This window comes from Manacus candei, unplaced genomic scaffold, assembly GCF_025592945.1.
Source record: "Manacus candei isolate 608988 ecotype Guabito, Panama unplaced genomic scaffold, ASM2559294v1 h1tg000003l, whole genome shotgun sequence".
Taxonomy (NCBI): Eukaryota; Metazoa; Chordata; class Aves; order Passeriformes; family Pipridae; genus Manacus; species Manacus candei.
Window position 1 is genome coordinate 10,517,231 of NW_026138051.1, and position 19,875 is coordinate 10,537,105.

General features: G+C 50.2%; 1 protein-coding gene across 3 annotated transcripts; it reads right to left on the minus strand.

Annotated features, from left to right (window-relative positions):
• Positions 1-881: 881 nt before the first annotated feature.
• FRMD7 (FERM domain containing 7) lies at positions 882-18,106 on the minus strand. Of its 3 annotated transcripts, XM_051784059.1 has the most exons (14): positions 17,828-18,106; positions 17,184-17,381; positions 14,619-14,823; positions 10,120-10,224; positions 9,692-9,734; positions 8,324-8,357; positions 7,560-7,657; positions 7,319-7,433; positions 6,994-7,141; positions 5,765-5,860; positions 5,319-5,482; positions 5,022-5,090; positions 4,850-4,925; positions 882-4,723 (listed from the first exon to the last, which is right to left on the minus strand). In XM_051784059.1, the coding sequence occupies exons 1-14, from the start codon at positions 17,914-17,916 to the stop codon at positions 3,692-3,694; spliced, it is 2,472 nt and encodes an 823-aa protein (XP_051640019.1). In that variant the 5' UTR covers positions 17,917-18,106; the 3' UTR covers positions 882-3,691. The 3 variants fall into 3 exon arrangements, with proteins under 3 accessions (XP_051640019.1, XP_051640028.1, XP_051640037.1); XM_051784068.1 differs by having other exon boundaries at positions 4,850-5,090; positions 8,324-8,402; positions 14,619-15,740; XM_051784077.1 differs by lacking the exons at positions 17,184-17,381; positions 17,828-18,106 and adding an exon at positions 15,597-15,699 and having other exon boundaries at positions 4,850-5,090; positions 8,324-8,402.
• Positions 18,107-19,875: the final 1,769 nt, after the last annotated feature.

Genomic DNA, 19,875 nt, shown 5'->3' on the forward strand with positions numbered 1-19,875 from the left:
ACGCTCTGACTGCGTTTGACCTCGGCGCTGGGGAGTGAAAGGACACAAAGGCCTGTGCCACAGATCCCTCGGCTTTCACTTCGGCAGCCTCAACCCAAATCCCATTTTAAGGAGCTCCATACAAATTTTTCACAATTAAAAACATTTTTACTTCCATGTCACTTCCCTTAAGGTGTTCTTTTTATGTGGGAGTCCGAGGGGAGAGGTGATGGGAATTCTTGACGAATTTTTTAACTGGTAGCTTGACCCCGTTGACACAGGATCTTTAATCTATGCAACTCTATGAACAGTTTTAGGTAGGTGGGGTTAGCGAATGACATGGGAAATTGGAACCTGACCTATGTATAATATGACTGTAACAAGTTACTGAACTGTGATGCCTCTTCTTTTCCTGAGAAATGGGTGGGATGTATACCTACGTCATGGGACAGCGTGGGGAAAAACCCAGCCACGTGTATAATACAGCCTTGTTCTCTCAGAGCACAGGCCATTCAAGAAGGTTTTTTATTGTGCTGCATATGGCAGTTCTGCTCCTAAAGTCTCTGTGCATCTTAAGACTATAATTAACTCCTAAGAATGGATGTCTGTATTGCTGGTTCCAGAGAAGCTGTCTTTTTCCCACATGTGTTAGTTATTGATGAACTGTGTAACTTAAGCAGCAGTGTTCTGTTGCTGGCAGATAGCTAGTGGAAAGATATATCAAAATATTCATGCAGGAACCATCTTCGTGCTCATTTGGTTTGCGAGGTAGGTTGAGAAGAATTGCTGCTGAAGCAGTCTGAATTGCAGAATAGAGAAATGTATTTGTTCTTGGCTGGTGAGTCCTGTATCAGTGTAACCTCTCTTAAAGCCCTTGGTCTCTGACCCCTCTATTTGCTTCTGTACAGTAATTAAGTGTAGTGCTGTCACACCTGCTCCTGCCTTCAATCTAGTGTCAGTAGCTGAATAGGAGATACATAGATTTCGATGTGTTTGCACAAAGTTTAGCAATTGTTGAAAGTCTGATTCTTATCACACTGTTTTATGACTTAACACTGGAATAAAATTTTTTTTTCTTTTGCTGAGTTTTAATGGTATATATGCTGGTTTGTCTTATTTCACATCTTTCCAATAAATGAAGTAACACTTACTACAGAGATGAGGTTACTCTGCTGAAACCTGTCAGTGCTTCTCCAAAGTGAAGTTCTTTGAATATTGTGTACATTTTGCTTCTTTTTATTTCCTAACAGCTCTGCCTAAAAAGTCACTGAACATTGTGCATCTGAATTTCAAGATCAGCTTTATCTATTTTATATAAACCAGTTACCTCAGTCTGAATGCACTGAGTAGGTTAATGTTTTCACACTGTAATGCTGCTGTGCCTCCTCCCCTTCTATAATACTTCCTTGTGTAGGGGCTGTAACAGTTTGTTTTCCAGGTACTGCTGTCTGTCTTTCACCACTTCTATGTCCTCTCTATATCCTTGTTTTCTTCCTTAGAAGAAACACAATCACTTACACAGATGTGCTTTGGGGTGAACAGGGCTGAGCAGGGACTAGGGAGAAGGACTTACTCAATGCTTGTTTCAATTGTTCCTCGACATGTGAGCCTCTGCTTGCTGGGATTGTTCCTTAATTTTAGCAATCCCAAGAAAGCTGGTTTACGCAATGGATGTAGCTTGGAGATGTTAATTTCTGTCACTTGCTGACGAGCTGCTTTGTTCCTCTGCTATTGTTGACTGTCCTGTAGGATGTGCTGAGGCACAGTGCCACGCTGTGCACCAGTGCTCTCTAGTCAATGGAAAAATCCAAAAATAGTTCCCAAGTCCTTGTTTCTCCTTCTCAATGCTGTTTTCCCAGCATAGCCCTGAACACCAAAGCTGGCAGCTCCTGAAGATTTGAGCAGAATAGCTGTACATTGATCCCTCTTGGTGGGACTGTGTGTCTGCTCTGGGACATGCTCAAGGTAAAGCTGACCTGGGCCAGCCCTCACCCGTGTGTCCACATGTGTTCAGGAGCCAACAGTGATTGTGGGTATATCCCTGGGAGGGACGTTCTCCCTGGGCCGTGTGTGCAGCCTGTTTGAAACACTGGTGCTCTTTTAACCTTCTAAAACATCATGCACATATAGATTGCTATTCTTTGGAGTGAGTGGTGGTTTTTGCTCTTTCCAAGGTGCAGAACTTTGGGAAAGGGAAGAAACAACTCTAACCAGAGGAATTATCCCTTTTTTTTTTCCCAACAGAATATGTGCCAGACAGCGTGAGGGATCCCTGTAGTTCACAGCTTCAGCACAGGGTAACCAGGAACAGAAGCAAACCTTACAGTGTGCTCACTTGTTGGTCTAATGCATTCCTCTGGGCAACCAGCCAAGAATGTGGCAGTTTTCAGCAGCATTCAGGGACCTCAGCAAGTCTCCCCAGTTGCACAGAGCGAGCCAGCAAACAGTGCAAGAGAGGGAAAACAGCTCCTTGGAGCACTGAGGGCTGCCAAGGAGCAGGGCAAGGTGGCCTGGGGGTGCAGATGGCACAGGGCAGAAGGAGGAACCCAAAACTCCATTGTGAACAACTTATTTTTATTTTCCACCTTCTAAAACAAAGGACAGCAGTGCCCAGGGTGAGCAGTACCCGTAAGACCAGTTCTTTTTATGTTTCAACTTACTTTTTTTGTTCCAGCTTCCTTGTTTCTGAAATCCATTCTAGCAGGTCACAGTGGTTTCTCCACTGTGGATTTTCTGGGCTGTCCCTCTGCTTACAGTCATGTCCTACAAAGACTTACAGGGTTGTTTTTAAAGAAAATTATCAAGAGCTCCCCTAAAATCTTACAGAGGTGTCATCAGTTTCAAGATTTCTGAGTAGATTTCATGTAGGTTTAGGGTAATAGTTTTTGTAATAAAAATACTTCCAAGAAGCTGCCTGTTCCTTTCCTACCACCTCCTGAGGTCTTTTTCCCTGTGCTGCTTAACTGAGGCCTGATTTGGGGAAACAGAAGACCCCCTTACGTGCTTCTCTACCTGAGATTTAAGTAGGGCCCTGCTATACCAGGGTTCTCAAGGATAATGCCCTAAACTGGCAAGGGAGAAGACAAAGCAGTTTGCTTCCTCCATGGCTCCAGGAATTGCAAGGAGCACCCATACCCCCCTTGTCCTCAAGGGCCATCTACTCCCTGCAGCATTGAAGGGAGGTGAGGCAGGTGAAGGAGATGGGCTCTGTGCGTTGGCTGTGTCCACATGGAGTCATCTCCTGGAGCAGACCTCCATGAACATCCTGCTCCTCTCCAAAGGGGCCTCAAACACCCTTCCCACCAGTGTACTTCCCTGCAGCTGGGAAAAAACAGCGGCTTAAACTGTTCCATGACAAGTCTCTTTTCTTTTTCTCCCTCCCCCCTCGGTGAAGACTCCAGCAGCTGAGCTCCAAAGCATAACGGGCTGTGTCCTACCCATCAGCTTGGGCAGGACACAAGGTCTTAACAGAGCTTTGGGAAAGCCCTGGCCCCTCACTGAAGCAAGACCTGCCATGTATGGTGGCAGAGACACACCAGCAGGTGTTGAATACTTCTGAACACTCCCCTGCTGTCCATTAACACACCCTGGAGCACTCACACAACTGAAGCCCATCAATGTTTCATTAGCTGTAAGCAAACAAGAGTGTCACCGTTCCATGGTCCTGGGTCAGCGGCGGTCACCTCTGCTCCCTCTGGCCGGTGTCAGGCACCTAGGTGAAATACTTGGAGGGCCCCCTGGAAGTCTTTTCAGCAGCGCTGGTGGCGAAGGACACCTCCTCATCCTCCTCATCCAGCTGGAGGCTGCCGGAGGACAGGCGCACCCGGGCCATGGGTGAGCGCAGCACCCGCCCGTACAGGGAGCAGTAGTCGGCGGCCAGGAGGTCCGAGTCGGAGTCGCTGGACTCGGTGCTGCTGCCCAGGTAGCGCTCGGTGGAGCGCCGTGGCCCCAGTGCCAGCCCTTGCTGGGCTGGTACGTGCCAAAATACACCTGCTTTCCGGCTGCTCAGCGCAGGGCACGGCCCCAGGGGCCTGAACTCAGAGCCGTAGGGGAAGCGCATGGTTTTCATGTCCGACTGGCTCCAAGACCGCTTGGGAGGCTGCTCCTGAAGGCCGTAATCGAAGGAGCGAGCCAGTGACCTGTTCTCCCCCACCACGCCTCTGCCCACTGCCGTGCCCGCAGCCTCACGGTCAAACTCCCCAGCCTGGGTCCCACCCGGGCTCTGCCTGGGGGGTTTTGCTGCCACGGGGCCACATGGACCAACTAGTCCTGCTGCGTCCTCACCAGGTGCCAGCGTCTGGCACGGGGGCTGCGGGGCCCTGTCCATGTAGAAGAGGAGCTGCGGGGCCGGGGCAGCCACGGGCAGGGGAGATGGCACATCCATGTACACAAGTGGCCGGGCACTCACCTCCCGCATGTTGCCCACCGAGGTGCTTTTATTGTTCCCAGAGAACTGGTGGTGGGGCCGAAAGGATGTCAAAGGGTTCCTGGCACCAAAGAGGTCCATGGGCTCCCATGCCCGCTCCATCTCCAGCTCAGCATAGAGAAGGGGGAAGGCAGACGAGCTTTTGGAGTGGGGGAGGAAGGTGGGGGATGCTTCGGGCCTGGAGTGTTCCAGCTCAGCGGCGAATGTCACCTCCACCGTGGAGCTCCGGCGCCGGCTGTCCAGGGTGGGCTCGGAGGCGTGCACTCCGTTGGCGTGGTACGAGCCCCGGCTGCCGTAGGCCAGGCGCAGCTCCTCCACCTGGGCAGGGCAGAAGGGTGGGTGGGTGCCCAGGGAGGAGCTGGCAGCGAGTGCCCAGAGCTGGGGCTGGGGTGCCAAGACCCCCTGGGCACAGCACTACCTATTGCTGGCACCACGGGGCTGTACCTGCTTGGAGACATCCGTCAGGAGGTCCGGGGAGGAGCGGCACTGTCTCTCGTCATAGCGGGACGTGTAGTGCTTCCTGCAGGCCGAAAACATGGGTGAGTGCATGGCCAAGAGGGTCCTGCCTGCCCCTCCAGCCCCTCCCAGGCACTGCCCTCCTCCATGCTCCCAGTACCTCTCGAAGGGGAGGCTTTTCATCTTTGCCTTCCTCCCGTGCTCCAGCAGCTGCCGCTGCGTCCTCCCACTGCAGCGTAGAGGGAGAGGAGTGAGCAGCACCATCAGCCCCAGCCTTGGGCAGTCCTTGTGCCCCAGGTGGGGGGGTGCAGCAGGACTGAGGCAGTGGTATCTCTAGCAAAAGTAGCTGTTAGGCATCACCCTCTCGCATCCAGCCAGGGCTGACACAAAGGGAAGGCTCAGGCCACTCTCATGCCCTTCCCAGCCCCAGCAGTTTGTTTTTCCCCTGGGACTTTACCTGTAGCGGAAGCTGGAGCCCTTGCTGCACAGAAGGGCTTTGGGCTTTGACTTGGGCTCCTCAGAGAGCCTGAAGAAGGCATGGTACTCCACACACGTCTTCCAGAAAGCCTTGCAGGTGTCCCGGCTGGCCATAGTGAACTCCAGTGTGTCCTTGCACAGCTCCTGCATGCCAGAGACAAGTGAGACGGTGTTGGGGGCATGGGCCAGGCTGTGCTGTTTGCCCTCCTCAGCCCCAGAGGGTCACACTGCTCTGCCAGTGGCTCTGGGCAGTGCAGCATCACATCACTGGGAACAGGCCAGCATGTGCCACATTTGAGGGGAAGCAGCATCACCCACGAGCAGCAGGAGCGGATTTTATTCAAAACTGGGGACTTTGTGTGGCTGATCTTCCATCCACAGCTGCTTGCTCCTGAGCCCAGCAGCTGCCTGCAGCATGGTACTTACAGAGATATTTGCATGGAGCTTGATGAGAAAATGTTTCCTTTTGAAACTCAGTTTGCGGATTTTGGACCAGTTGAAGGTGTTGATTTTTGTATTGCCCTGCAAAGATGAACACAGCAGTTAGAGCAGGACAGGGCAACCTGTAAATACAGAAATGTGATGGGCCAAGACTTGAGCTTGCAAGACACTGCATGAGACTCCAATGAAGCTCTCAGTGCTGCTGGGGTCTGGAGAAGGGGTGTTGTGATTTGGTGTTTGACCCTCCTCTCTACCAGTTGGTTCTACAAGTGGAAATTAAAGTTCAGGGCTTAACTCTGCCTGTTGAAGCTCTTTGTAAAAGTCCAGGATCCCAAGACAAACCTCACAGAGGTCAAAGCAGGGAATCCTATCTGTCCCAGCTCAAATGCCATGAGTTAATGCGGAACCAGCCCACGAAAGAAATAAGACCCTTCTCTCTATTGCTGGGAAGCGTAGCAGAACTCAGCTCACCCCTATGCATTTAAACCCACCTTAAGTAGGCTGCAAGCCTACCTTACCCCTTATTATCACTGTGCACCAGTTCAGGCACAGCCACACAACACTGGTGTCACGGGAGAACCAGCCAAAGTTGCATTACTCCACGCTGTGGCACCAGGACCCTCTCAGCTTTCTAGGAGAGCCCAGATTTTAATGGGCTCACAGATGCTCTAATCACGCACGAGGGGTGCTCATGGCTCTGAATAAATAAGCAGGTCTGGCAGCACTAATTACGAAGAGCAGACCCACAAGTAGGATTTATTGGGGTTGGTTTTGGTTTTTTTCTTTTGCTCTGGCAAGACGTTCCCAGGTTGGAATTAGCTGGTGTGGGAGGCGAGCGCTGCCTCGCGCCGGCTGCGAGGAGCTCTGTGGTGTTTACTCTGCAGCTCCGCCGTGATTACAGCCTTATGTAATTGCACAGACGTGAGGGGGCTATTTGAGCTGGAAGATTACATGGTAAGTACATGTGACAGAGCCCTGTAACCTGTGGTGCCTACACTACCATGCTCGTGGGGACAGGAGCCAGCAGAGCAGGGGCTGGTCCAGTGGCACAGAGCAGGTGGTGGGGCTGGGCCCCCATGGAGCATCCCCTCCACACCCAAGGTCTGTGGAGAATACTCTCTCTTGAAGGGTTTGGAGCACACAGAGGGGAGAAGGGACCCCCCCCAGCTGGAGGGGTTGTCCCTGGGAGAGGGCACCCCCGAGCCCGGGCTCACCCGCAGGACCAGCACCCCCATGTGTGTCACAGCCAGGTTGATCTGTGTCCCCTCGCCGTCGCTGGCAGGGTGTGGACGAATCCCGTACATCTCCAGCTTCCTGGCCACGTCCAGCAGCTGAACATCTGACTCGGCCGGTGTCTTCCCTCTGGAGACACAAACACACAGGAAGAAACAGGAATGAGAAGGCAGATGCTGAAATGGGCTGAAAAAATACCATTTTGGGTGTGCACATGCTGGCATCACACCCACCCCTTACCAGTCCTGTCAGCAGGCATCCATCAGGTGGTTTGGGTGGGTGGCCACAGTGTGGAGCAGCCCTTACCTGTGTCTGCGGTGGTAGTGCATAATCTTGTTGTCCAGGTACTCCTGGTTGGGCAGGTACCTGTGGGTCGCCAGGTGTTGCTGGTCTGTCTCCTCGTGGAAGTCGCCCAGCTCGGCTTTGGGGAACATGGGGAGAGCACGGATTAGACTGTGAAGGGTCAGTGCAGCAGGAACCCCTGGCTCCACAGCCAAAGCCCCATCCCTGGGGAAGGGGCACCGTCCCTGCAGGTGCTTGCCCTTACACTGCAGCAGGTGGGAGACGAGCAGCGCCGCGCTCTTGTCACTGCAGGGCAGCCGCCCCTGTGCCAGGTCCTTCTTGATCTGGAGGGTGAAGAGGTACCTGTGGAGGGGGACAGGAGCATGCCCTGGGGGGAGCTGGGTGCTGGGCTGAGCCATGAGGGCCTTGCCTGTTCCCATCTGTCGACCCGTAAGATGGACACCCTCAGGGTCACGGGAGGAGAATGCAGCCCCTGCAGAAGGCTGCAGTTGGGCACCACCGTGACCAGGACATCCCTGCCATTGAAATGCTCATTAGTAGGTTTCAGAGCTAACATTCCTTTCTGTTTTCTTTGCATCTCTTGGGGCTGGCGTTCTGCAGAAGCACTGTCTTAGTTTTATTCTCAGTTCCTGTTTGCAATGCTTTCTCAGAAATGTAAGAGCTAACAATGTCATTTTTAAAAACAAAATTATTCTTTCAGGACACAGCTTAAGGTAGGAGCTAGACTGAACAGTCAGACTGTGCCCAACTGCTGAAGTGTTTGGCAGTAAACAAATTGCAGCCTCCTAAGACGGCTGATCCTTCAAGTGGATTTTGTTTAAAAACAGAGGAGCAAGAAAAGATACTCTCTGGGGTTTTTTTGTACAGTACAGAGCTCTTTCAATACTTAGAATAACCACTGTTCACAGACAGGTTGGGGGGGGAATAAAGATATAGAATTAACACATGCTTTGCAACTGCAAAAATATGGAACTGTGCAATAAGAAAGTAATAGAACAAGTGCTGTACCTGGTCAGCTCTTCTCTCAGGTGGCCGGGGTCCACTGGGAAAAATTTCACCATAAATTTGAAAAGAACCTCCTTAGGATCTTAAAACACAACACCTTCATAAGTTTTCTTTTACATGCCTATTGAGAACAATTACAACTCTCTTCACACATGCTGTCCCTTACAGAGTAAATTAATCTGGACCCTTACAAATCTGGGCTGAAAGCCCTGAATATCAGGGACTCCAGCCTGCCCCCCCAAAAATAGCCTGCCCAGGTCCCCAGTGTTACCAATGGAAGCAAATAGGGATTTGGACATCTAAATAATACTAAGGAGAAAATGCCCCAGCAATTCTTTAAATTTGGGAAACCCCAGTCAGGAGGGGGTTTCCATGGAGCAATGCCAGGGGTGCTTGTTTGGAGCATGGCCAGAGCCCTGGTGCAATTGCCATCAGTGGGGCTGTGTGTTAAACTCAGGCCTCCAAGTACTCGGGATGCAACAGCTCCATAGGAGGCTGTTTGGGCAAAGTGTTTCTTGTGGGATGAGTGAGAGCAAGCAACCAAGCCCAAGGCAAAGGGCATGGAAGGAAGGAGACAATTATGTAGGCACCAACTGTCCCCAAACCCTGTGGAATGGCTCAGAGGGAAAGGCCAGAAGGTAAATGGCAAAAGAAATTGGTGTACGAAATAATTCCACTTGTGGTACACCCAGAAAGGGGAGGCTCTTTATCAGGCTTTCCCCTTTCAGGGAAGTTCCTGCAAACAGGGTTCTGCAGCCTCCCCACGGCAAATACCGGGGTCGTGGCCTCATGCTCTCAGTCACCTCCTGGTCATTGTGTATTTGGGGAAAATATTTTGGGTTGATTGCAGGGGTGGAAACAGGCATGTGCTGAAAGGAGCACTGTGTTAACACCAGTCATGGCCATGGCAGGGGATGCTGAGCCTGAATTCAGGTCAGCCTCTGCAGCACCTCGGTGGGACTGGGGAGGAGCAGCAGAGCCTGTGAGGCACAAGAGTAACCCACCCTCACACAGGTCTGTGTTGATGGGAGCTGCAAAGGGGAAAGGAGGGCATGCAGGAGCACTGCCTGCCACACTGCCAGCACTGCCATGCAGCCACCCCTGGTCCTCCACCAAGCTGTCAAGTTATTAACACCTCAAGTCTAAAATGGTGCAGATACCAGATTGCAAAGGCAGCAGTATTTCCACAGGATTTTGTGTGAACTGAGGTGTCCTTGCAAACAGTCCTGTCAAGCCTCACCCTATAAAATGAGCTCAGGTAAGTGCTGGAAACCAGAGACCCCGTCCCCAAATGATAGTGCTGCATGAACGTGTCTATGCTAGTCTGTCACCGGCAGTGATTTAGAAGAATTTTGTTCTTGAAATACTTACTTTTGACTTGCTTTGTTATGGGTTTTAGTGGTTCCAACCAGACCTGAAACAAGGCAGTGAAGAACTGGCTAAATAAGCAGCACAAGAGATGGGGAACTAAAACAACAGCATCATGCTGGAATGCAACACAGAAATGCTGGCCAGCTTGGCTGCTGCAGCAGGTGTCCCACTGGGCAGCCCCACATGGATGGCTACAGATAAACCCTGTGGGCCATGGATATCACTTGTTGGCTTTGCCAACAGGCTTGTGGCTCCTCTCCTAACTCCCATTTTCAGGTGTGTTTTTTTGCCATAATGGCAAAACTTTCTATTTAAGTTTTCCATCTGTTATTTCAGGGAGGTGCTAACAAGTCCCCAGCCATGTGGTTGATGGCTGCAAGGATGTGGCATTTGCAGCTCCAGGACCCCACATTGCCAGCTGTACTCACCTGGTTCCCAGCCTGGCTGCGAAACTCCAGCCCAAAATATTCCTTCTCTGCAAGGTTGAGGTGGCTGCAGGTGAGGTTGAACAACCCTTTTCCGCAGGATTTTTGCTACCAAACAAACACAGCACAGAATAGAGGGTTAGTCAATGCTGACAACAGTCGTGATGGAATTCCAGTGAGATGGGGAGAAGTTTCAGCTCCCTGCCTTCACCCCTTTCCTGATTGTGCTGCAGCAAAATCTCACTCAATAAATTCTGTTGGCTTCAGCATGTGGGACAGGACAGTATTCTGTGCTCCCTGTTTTTGGAAATCAGATTCCTTATCAGATTCCTTACCATCACTTCTCTCCTTTATTAAAGAACATAGAAAGGAAAGTAAGAGGAAAGAAATCTTGCTTTTGACTCACCTTTTGCAACCATTACTCTCTGGGCAGCTCTGTCCCTGGCAAAGCAGTGAGCGATCCCCAGAATGAGCATCCACCTCAGCCAGGGACAGCCATGGCAAACATGCTTAATTAAGAGCCTTAAGAGCCAACGGGAGCAGCCCTCAAACCTGTGCAGCAAGCCCATGTGCCCTGACAGCTGGTGACCAGATTGCCAGGGACAAGCTACTATTATGGTTAATGGTAATTAACAGCAACAGGAGCCCGCAGAGATCCTGCGCCGTGGGCCCTGGGTCATCCCTGTGCTTCAGCAATATGAATTAAGTGGCACTACGTGCTGATAAGGGAGGCCAGCCTGTAGTTATTCCCAGTGAACAGAAACACTTGGAGCCTTGCTTGACTTGTTGCCTTGCTGTGTGACACGGTTGGAGAACAAGCCAGGACATTTCCTGACTTCGGAAAATGTTCCAGAAAGCACCAGAAATGAACCTGGCAGTGACCCACACCAACAAATACCCTGCTACTCCTTCATCAGCCTGTGAAAAGCAGACCAAAAGGAAGTGTGGGTTATTGCAAAAGCAAGCCAGAGCAGAGAGGCTGGGTTAGACAGCTGCTAAATTATGGCATTTCGGGTGATGGAGGGAAAGGCAGGCTGCTCCCTGTGGCAGCGACTGTTCCCGGCAGGGGCGGGAGGGACCCGGCTGCTGGTGGTGATGCACACTAATAACCACCTTTCAGGGCTTCTCCTGGGATGAAATTGCTGGCTCTGTGTTGAAAGGCTGCAGAAAAGTGATAGCGTAATAACAGCATTCACTCTGCAGCACTCCCGGTTCTCCTCGAAATTACTGGATCACAAGGGTAATTAAAACAATTACAAATGTTTATTTCCAAGCTAGAATTTTCTAGCATGAAAGGCCTTGGCCTTTGTCAGGCAGCCAGGAAAGACAAGCATTTCTTACTGGGTTATTACCTACCAAATGTCTGCTGGGAGCGACCCACTCTCCTCCAAGCCCAGCACTGCCCGGGGCAGGCACCAGGGAGAGGAGCAGCCCCAAACCCAGGAAAACCTGCTCACTGGGAGACACAGCCCTGCTGCTGCAGGGGCTGCTTTAGAAGCAGAGCCTTTCTCTTGCAGAGTGTTGCTTGCAGGTGCCCCATCCTGGATTTTGAGGTATTGAGGCCTCAGCCAGTGCTGCCACAAGCACTGGGGCACAGTCATGCTCAGCAGCATCAACTCTGCACAGCACCAGGTGAGAGAGGTGGGTGCTGAGCTGCAGGAGTGCAGTGCAAGGCAGGAGTGTCATATGTGATGCTGTTTGCCCCAATTCCAACCCTAAATGTGACTTCAAGTTGAAGATGGTGGAAAGAAGAGGCTGTGCTTGCCCCTCCTCTCCTCGGTGGAAGCAGCTGGGACTGCAAGCAGGGTCAGAAAATCAGAGGCACATCCAGAGACAGATAGCAAGGTATGGGACACATGGGGGACACACACTCCGGTTCCTAAAGGGACTTTGGCAGCACTTGCAGTCCAATGGCAAAGTCCATTTTTGCAGCATTCCCCATAGCAGAGCTGCACCCAAGTCTAGGTGAGCAACAGCTCATAGGATTTGGTGTGATCTTTTCCCACCACCTTGAAAAATGTCCCCCCATCAGGCATCCTGCAGGTGGCACACAATGCCACCCACCAAAAGCCACCAGCCCTGCCCCTCCCTGTGCCCTTGCTCCAGTGCCTCCAACCCTGCACACCTCCCATCGATTAATTCCCACCTTCACAAGGGACACATGACCACAGGACTTTGCCCTTCCCTCAGCCCCAGCAATTAGTTTTTCTGAGCTTGTTTGGTTTGCCTTTTCTTTCTTTTCCTCCCGATGAATATTGCCCTGTAGCAAATTCCACCAGCAGAGATGCCCAGGCTTTGTCTGCCCAGGTTGCAACGTGGTTTGTCTTCTGTGCTGCAGAGAGAGGGCTCTGGGAGCTGCCCAGGCTTGGGGCTGCTTCGTAGAAACCCTTTCCAGAGAGGAGAGTGACATATCAGTGAGAGCACATTCCAGGTCACAGCTCTAGGTACCTGGGATGGCAGGGAGAAGGGAAGCAGCTTTGTAATATCTTTTCTCAGTGCAAAAAAAAACCATTAAAGGCTGGCCTGTGACTGTCCCTGCCCCCAGGCACTGGGGTAGGGGATCCTGGTGCCCTCCCAGTGAGAGGCACAGGGCTCACTGGCATGGCTGGCAGCACCCCAGCAAGATCCCATCTGCTCCACAGCTCAGCTGTGGGGTGTTCAGCAGGGAGGGCACAACAGGGGACACCCAGGGATGTGCCAGGTCCCTTCCTTCCCCTCCCCTGGGGGCTCAAACCTGCCCAGTGCCATTCTGGGAACCACCTCCAGTGCTCAGCTGAAGGAAATCCTGTGAACTCAGGTCCCGGTTGTCGGCAAGGATGTAGATGAAGGCAGAAGCCTTCCCAGGTCAGCATCCAGCACCAGGAGAGGAACTCATTCCCATGCAAAGCAAACTGGAAATGAGACCTCGCTGTACATGCTGGCAGCTGTGACACCCACGTGAGGCAGGTAGAGATGCACAATTGAGTGTGAGGTGGAGGGGGAATCAGGCCCACTGTGTTTTCTCTCTTTTGTCCTTTTCCCTCCCATTATACTGAAGTACTCACCATTCAAAAGAGCTTTCCCAAGTCAGGAGGGGTTTAGGAAGAGTTGCTTAAAATATCCGCTCAGAACTTAGCCCAGAGCAGTCCTTTTATCCTGGAGAAGTCACTAATTCAACTACTCATTTATCGTACCCACACACCAGCAAATGCATGAAATGCCTAAAAGGGGTTTCCAATACCATTCCATGCTAAAAAAGGAAATGACCAGGAGTTCCTTTAATGGAAGCTATTTGCTGCAATAACATGTCGTGCAGAGCTATAGTGCTCTGTTTTGGGCAAATAAGAAAACAGAGAAGTAAAAAAATGCAGTAACATTGTACCAGCAGCATCTTTTAAATTGTTTCTTACTATGACCTGGTCTAATCAATGTGGGGGGGAAAAAAAGGCATTTTAAAACGACTAGCCTAATTTTTAAGCTGACTCCAGGTCCAGGATACATTAATTAGGCTAAATCAAACAGTATTCATACTGTGCTAAGGGATGGAATTGCTTTACTATCCTTTTCTGGGTAAAATGCTATCTCAAAGAAACGGAGCTGTGCATCTCAGAGAGCAGTTTTCAGGCTGTGCTATAAACCACAGAACAGGACAGTATCAGAAGTGTAACAGGACTTGAAAAAAACAATTTATCTTAAACACTCTGGTCCCACAGGAGATGCAGGTAAGTACTAGAACAAATCTACTTGAATTACCCAATTCACTTAGCTACTGTGATTATCAAACCCTAACCAACAGTAAATGTGCAATCACACTGGTAAAGAGATGTTTCTAACACAGTCAAGATACATCTAGTTTCAGTTATCTACACACATGTATATAAATCTAACACCATAGCTATTAATACTTAACATTTAAAACCTATTTCAGAGCTAGTATTTCTTAAATGGGATTTATTAATCACAGTATGTTGTGGGAGACACTGTCATGCAGAAAATAAGATACGGTGAGTTTTTTTCCCTCAGCTTTTCACAAAACCACAGTTTTCTTTTCAACTGAATGCCCAGGAAGAGATGCACACAGATTTTTCTCACCAGGGGTAACTTGGATAAATATGCTACTTTTGTTCTGTTGTAAGGATTTTACTTTCTTACTGAATGTTTATATTGGCAGCCAGATAAATGAGAAAAGAACTTGACACTTGTCAAGAGCATCACTTCATATTAACTGATTTCCTAAAGATGACACCAGATAAGCAAAAGCCATTATCTTTCTTTATAAATACTGCCAATAACAGGGGAGAGCAGAAGTGTGTTGATGCTCAAAGACACTTAGCAATTAGTACTATAACCTCTGGTTTTGAATACGAGGTTGGTTTCTTTGTTTGGTGGTTGTTGTTTGTTTTTTTTAAGCTGAAAACCCAAAGCTATCACAGACCACGCAATCCTTCAGAGCAGCAATAACTGAACGTAATAACTTCAATAACTAACACCAAAAAAATAATAAAAATACGATATCCACTTACATCAACTACAAAGATCTTCTGGGAGTCATCCAGAAACTGGACTTTCAGGTGCAGCATCCTCGAGCATGTGGCTGAGCGTGCAGCAGGGGTGGCAGTCCTAGCAATGTGAGCAGTGTGCCAGCAAGGGAGCCCTGACTCCTCTTGCACACATAATTTCCCTCTCAGCTGGATGGAGAAGGCTGCAGTCACAGATGTGGAGCAGAGGCTGGAGCAAAGGAACAGACACTGCCTAAAAGCAAGTTTAAAAAACCAAACATACTGATACCTCCCCCAGTTTAAATATCACCACTGCAATAAAGGATGTTTTCTGGCTGTGAATTGTGGGTGTAGTAATAGGGGGAAGATTGGCAGTAATGGGGCTGAGATAAACACTGAGCTTCTACAGCTGGTGGTGAGCAATGTAAGGCCAAAGTGAGCCCACGATTTGTGCCCCGGGATCATGGAAGAAGACTGAGTGTCTCTGCTGCCAAAGTCACCAAGAAGTAGTATCACCTTTTCTCTGCCCAGGTTAAGGTGCACTGGGAGAGCAGCTGACTGGCAGCTGTGCTGGCTCCATGAGGTGAGCAGATCAGGTCCTGTCCACCAGCAATGTGTGAATGGGCTGACATACTTCACCAGAGACTGGGAAATGTTTCCAACCGAACTTGAAACCAGTTTTGAGTCCTTCCTGGGGAGGTAGGAGAAAATCTGCTCCTAATTTCCAGCTTTCACCATGGCTTAGCAGCTTAGTGAAGTCTCACAAGCCTCTGAGACAGTGTGGTTCCTGTTCCACACCTGAAAAGCCCATGTGCCCACTAAGTAGCTCATCCTCCAAGTGCCAGAGCTGGCTGCCACCCTCGGACCCCTGGGCTCAGCCCAGGCTGCCAGGGGCAACCTCCCCATGGCGTGGTGGGTGCCTGGAGCTTGCATTTGTGCTACTTCTCTGCCCCAGCTGCTGTGGGGGCTGCAATGTCCTGTCTGAGCTCTCTGGCCACTCACTGAGCACTCAGGTGGGGGCAGTGTCTGGGCAGGAGCCCCCTCTTGCAGAAATAAATGCACTGAGCAGTGCCAAAGGCAGGTCCTGGGCTGTCACAGGGGATCACTGTTGCTGCTGCTGCTGGAAAAAGTCACAGCCATGCGACCCTGTGGGACCCGGAGAGATAGAAACACATCTCAGCAACCAAAAAAGCCACATTTAGTGCTGCAGAGATTTTGCTTGTTGCTCCTTCCCCAGTTTCCACCGAAACATCCACTGTAAATCACTCCAGACCATTTGCCTCTCTTACACCTCCCAAATATTCCTGGGGATGTTAGGACAGAGGCTGTCAGGGCATACATGCAGCTTGTCATCTGGGGTGCAGAGAGGAAGAACACAGAGGTTTTTAGCTACAGAAAAATTCATTAGTCTTCTACTAACCAGGACAAAAAGAAGCCTGAAAGTTAAAGCCAATCTGCTTTTCCATGCGAAGCTGCTCCACAAAGCAGCCGAGCCCGTCATCCTCCAGTGCCGGGAGGGGATGGCTGTGCCCTGTGTGCCGGCGCCGCGTCAGGGACCAAATTTCCAGCGCTGCCCGCGGCCCCGGGGTCAGCTCTTTGTGTCACAGGAGGAGGGTAGTGTCACGTACAAACCATCTGGGGGGGCTGAGTGCACTTTCCCTCTGCAGTTTGAAATGTTTCTGCTGTCAAAAAATTGACGGGCACCAAGGAGAAGAGCAGCTCTCCCGTGAGCAGCTCTCACATCACGGGCACAGCTCTGCCACAGCCGCACTGGGAACACAGCAGGGGCACTGGTCTGGCAGGAAGGATGTAGTTGGGTGTGATGGAGAGCCCCAAACCCCAGAAGAAGCCAACCCTCCCTGCTACGGGCTTTCCTGGCATGCCAGGGGCATGGAACCTGGGCTCTATGGATGCTATTAGAAGCTGGGCACTGGCCAGTCGAGTTGTGGGTTTATTTCACCACCCTGGCATAAAGGAAGGAGGCTGTTGGGTCAGCCAGGGCCTCCAGCCACCCTATAGAGTCATCCACACAGACAGCATGGAGCCAGCAGAGGTAAACGAGGACTTTTTTGGTGGTAGAAGAGTAAAGGACAGCCAGAAGAGACATGGGACAAGCAAGGCTTTCTGGGGACATGGAGAATGTTGCTGTAAGCAGAGGAGATCCCCTGCATGAGCAGATGAGAAACCTATTTCACCCCCACTCACCTCCTTCTTCTGGAGGTGACTTTGGGGCAGCCAGAGCAGCACACATGGAGAGCACCAGCACTCCAGGAGGAGCAATCCTGGCTGAGTCAGGGCCTCCAGCCTGGTGAGTATGTCCCTCTTATCTGCAGGGGTGGGGAATAATGTGCAAATGGTGTGGGAAAGGGAAGAAAGGGTGAAGGGGGAGTGCAGCTATAGCAGCAGACAGGGAGGGGACCCTGGGCAGCAGCACTGGAACGTGGTGGGGTCTGAGCAGCACCATGTTGGAGAGAGTTCTGCCTCAGGGCTGCTTGCTCAGCCAGCTCAGCCTTTGATTTTAAGTACTCTGGACCCTGCTACCACCATCCTGCATTCAGAGAGGACTTCAGTCCACCGAGTGTATCTTACCCCATATTGGGCTGGATGGTGTTGCATTGACTCAGTGTCTTCTTTAGCTTCTCAAGTACCCTGGAGCTTGCTGGGATGGGCTGAACAGAGCAAGAAGTCTCCTTCCTCACAAAACCTGTTGTCCCTTTCCCAAGGAGAATACAGAGGTGTTCAGGGTTTGGTCCTTTGCTCCCCTGTCGGTGCTGGAGCAGAAGCAGCCTGCAGGATATGACAGAGAGCTGAGCACTGTGGCTACACCCTGCAGAGCCTCCCAAAACAGTGAGCCACTTGCACTGGGCAGCAAGTTCAGCCACCTCCAGGGGGCCCTAGTGATGGGCAACAAAATACCCCAGACCTCCTAGTCCCTCCCAAAATTACTCCCAAAAGAGGAGCAGGTTCTGAGAGAGCAAACTTTGGCAGAATTTGACACAAGATGCTCCCCCTGCATCACTGTGTCCGCAGCACTGTGCGCTGCTGTCCCTTGGGCTTTGTCATGTTTATCTTCAAATTGGGTTTAGAGGAAAGGAAAGGAAGACAGATAGATAAAGTCACAGAATAGAAATCTGCCATGGGATTTTAAACACCATAGTCCAAAAGGCAAGAACCCACACCCAGCTCATTGTTGAGCAGAACTGCACACTCGAAATGCCAGAGACAGGACTCACCTCAGTGGACTTTGGTCTGTTGTGACTTTTCCTATAACCACATTACTCCTCCTCTTCCTCAGCCAAAGCTGCCAGGAGAATGTCCACATTCCCTTCTCACCCAGCCATGACTGTCCCAGCTGCAGGGCCAGGGACCAAAACTACTCTTTTCCTGTGTTGCTGGGAGCAGGCTCAGACACAGCCAAAGTCCTTCTGAGCAGCTCTAGGTACACAACAGAATGTCACCAGCTGGTTAATGAATCCAAGGCATGGCACCAGTACTGCAAGCAGAAATTTCTATCCAGAATAGGGTACCTGCCACATTCCTGCTGCCACACCAGAAGGAACGGGGTCCTGGCTCTCAGCTGGGGTCCTGGCCTACACACTGGTTGCTTTAAATTTTTTATAAAATACGGCCCCAAAAAGGTATTTTCAAAAAACAAAGCCTGAAAGAACCGAGTTTGTTTGGCTTAAAAAGAGAAGAAAGAGGGAAAAACAATCATCTGATTGACCCAGGGCCACTCCAGGAGAACGGATCAGCTGTGTTCCCAAACTCTGGGGAAAACAGAGAAATTGCTGGAAATTGCAGAAAAGGTCTGAGTTGGGTCCTAGGAAAGACCCTTAAACCGTGAGACAGGAGAAATACCAGAGGGGGCTGGAAGAGCCAGGGATGACTCACACCCACGTTAGGGACAGTCCAGGCACAAAGTCTTCCCTTTAAACCTTTAACAATGACTGTAATTTCTCATGTACTTCACAGGTCACATTATATCTTTAATATATCTCAACAGTTAGAGCTCACTTGCCCTTCTAAAACTTCTGCCCCAGAACCATTCTATTTACTGAACATAATAAACAATGATACATTTGCATTTCTATCAAATTTTGCTTGCCAACCATCAGCTAAATAATCTGACATCACTGTGCTGAAACTCATTACTCATAAGTAATTGCTGGGAAAATGGAAATGATTGCATTTTTTCTTTTGTCTTTAAGTGGGTTTTGCCCATTAGCCTCCAACTGCAGGATAAGAATTCTCTGACCAGCATTTTGAGACATTATGCAGCAGCATTTTCCTTCCCAGTTTGCCCCAGTCCTACCTCGCTACCTCCCACTGAGGGCTCTACTCGAGCTTGGGGCAACGCAACATCACAAATACAATTCCCTAAAAGCAGCCCCACAGACACCCTGGTGTCCATCAGCTTTAACAACTTGTCTGCAAGTGAGACTGACAAGGAGGGGAGAGCTGTGAGTGAACAGGGAGGAAGGAAGGTGAACACCCCTGGCCTTAGACTGGAAATTAAGGCAGGTTTAAAGAAGAATTGCATCATCTGACTGTGTCAGACCAGGTGGTTCCAGTGCAGGTGATGACACAATAATACACCAGCTATACAGATTATTTGCATCAGTGTTGAGGCAGTGAGGATCACCAGACAAACAGGACGGGGCTGGGGAGCAGTTCTGCTGTGCACAGGCTGCTCTCCTGTGGGCAAGTGCTCCAGGAAAACCAGCTGAGCGTGACCCTGAATGCCAGTTCGGCTGCTGGACCCAACTGTAATAATAACAAACTAAAGAGGTTTAACTGAGTTTAAGCACTAAGCCAAATTAACAGACAATTGCCTGACTTGCCTTTTTTTTTAATTTGTTTTTTAGTAAGTTTCTGATTCTCAAGGATTCGTAGAATCATCAGTCTTATTCTTGCGATTGTATTTTTATTTCAGCTTCAGCAGCTGAGTTAAATGGCTCTTTTTATCTGCCTGCAACAGCGGAGTAGAAAATCCCAAATAATCTTGATTATGCAAAAAAGACCCAAAGCACAATTGCAATCCCAGACACCTGAGACAAATTAACCCTAAGTGCAAAACTTTCTTTGGCACCCTCTTAAAAATATTCTCACACCACGCTAACAAAGCCCTGAAATACAAATTTATTTCCATTTCTGTTCTGTTTTCAGCCTGTGCTGAATCGTGTTTGACTCCCGGGACCAGAGAAGAGCCCTACTCTAAGCCAGACCATCTAAGCATCCATAGAGCCCAGGATGAACCACTCGTTGCTTCCACGCTCCCTCT

Bases quoted from the DNA above. Each gene is read 5' to 3' on its own strand.
- FRMD7 (XM_051784059.1), bottom strand. From the start codon at position 17,916: ATGTGGACATTCTCCTGGCAGCTTTGGCTGAGGAAGAGGAGGAGTAAT. The intron at 8,358-9,691 runs GTAAGTATTTCA...AATTTTTCCCAG, and splicing joins CATAACAAAGCAAGTCAAAA to TGGACCCCGGCCACCTGAGA. The intron at 5,091-5,318 runs GTAAAGTCCCAG...TCTACGCTGCAG, and splicing joins GGCTCCAGCTTCCGCTACAG to TGGGAGGACGCAGCGGCAGC.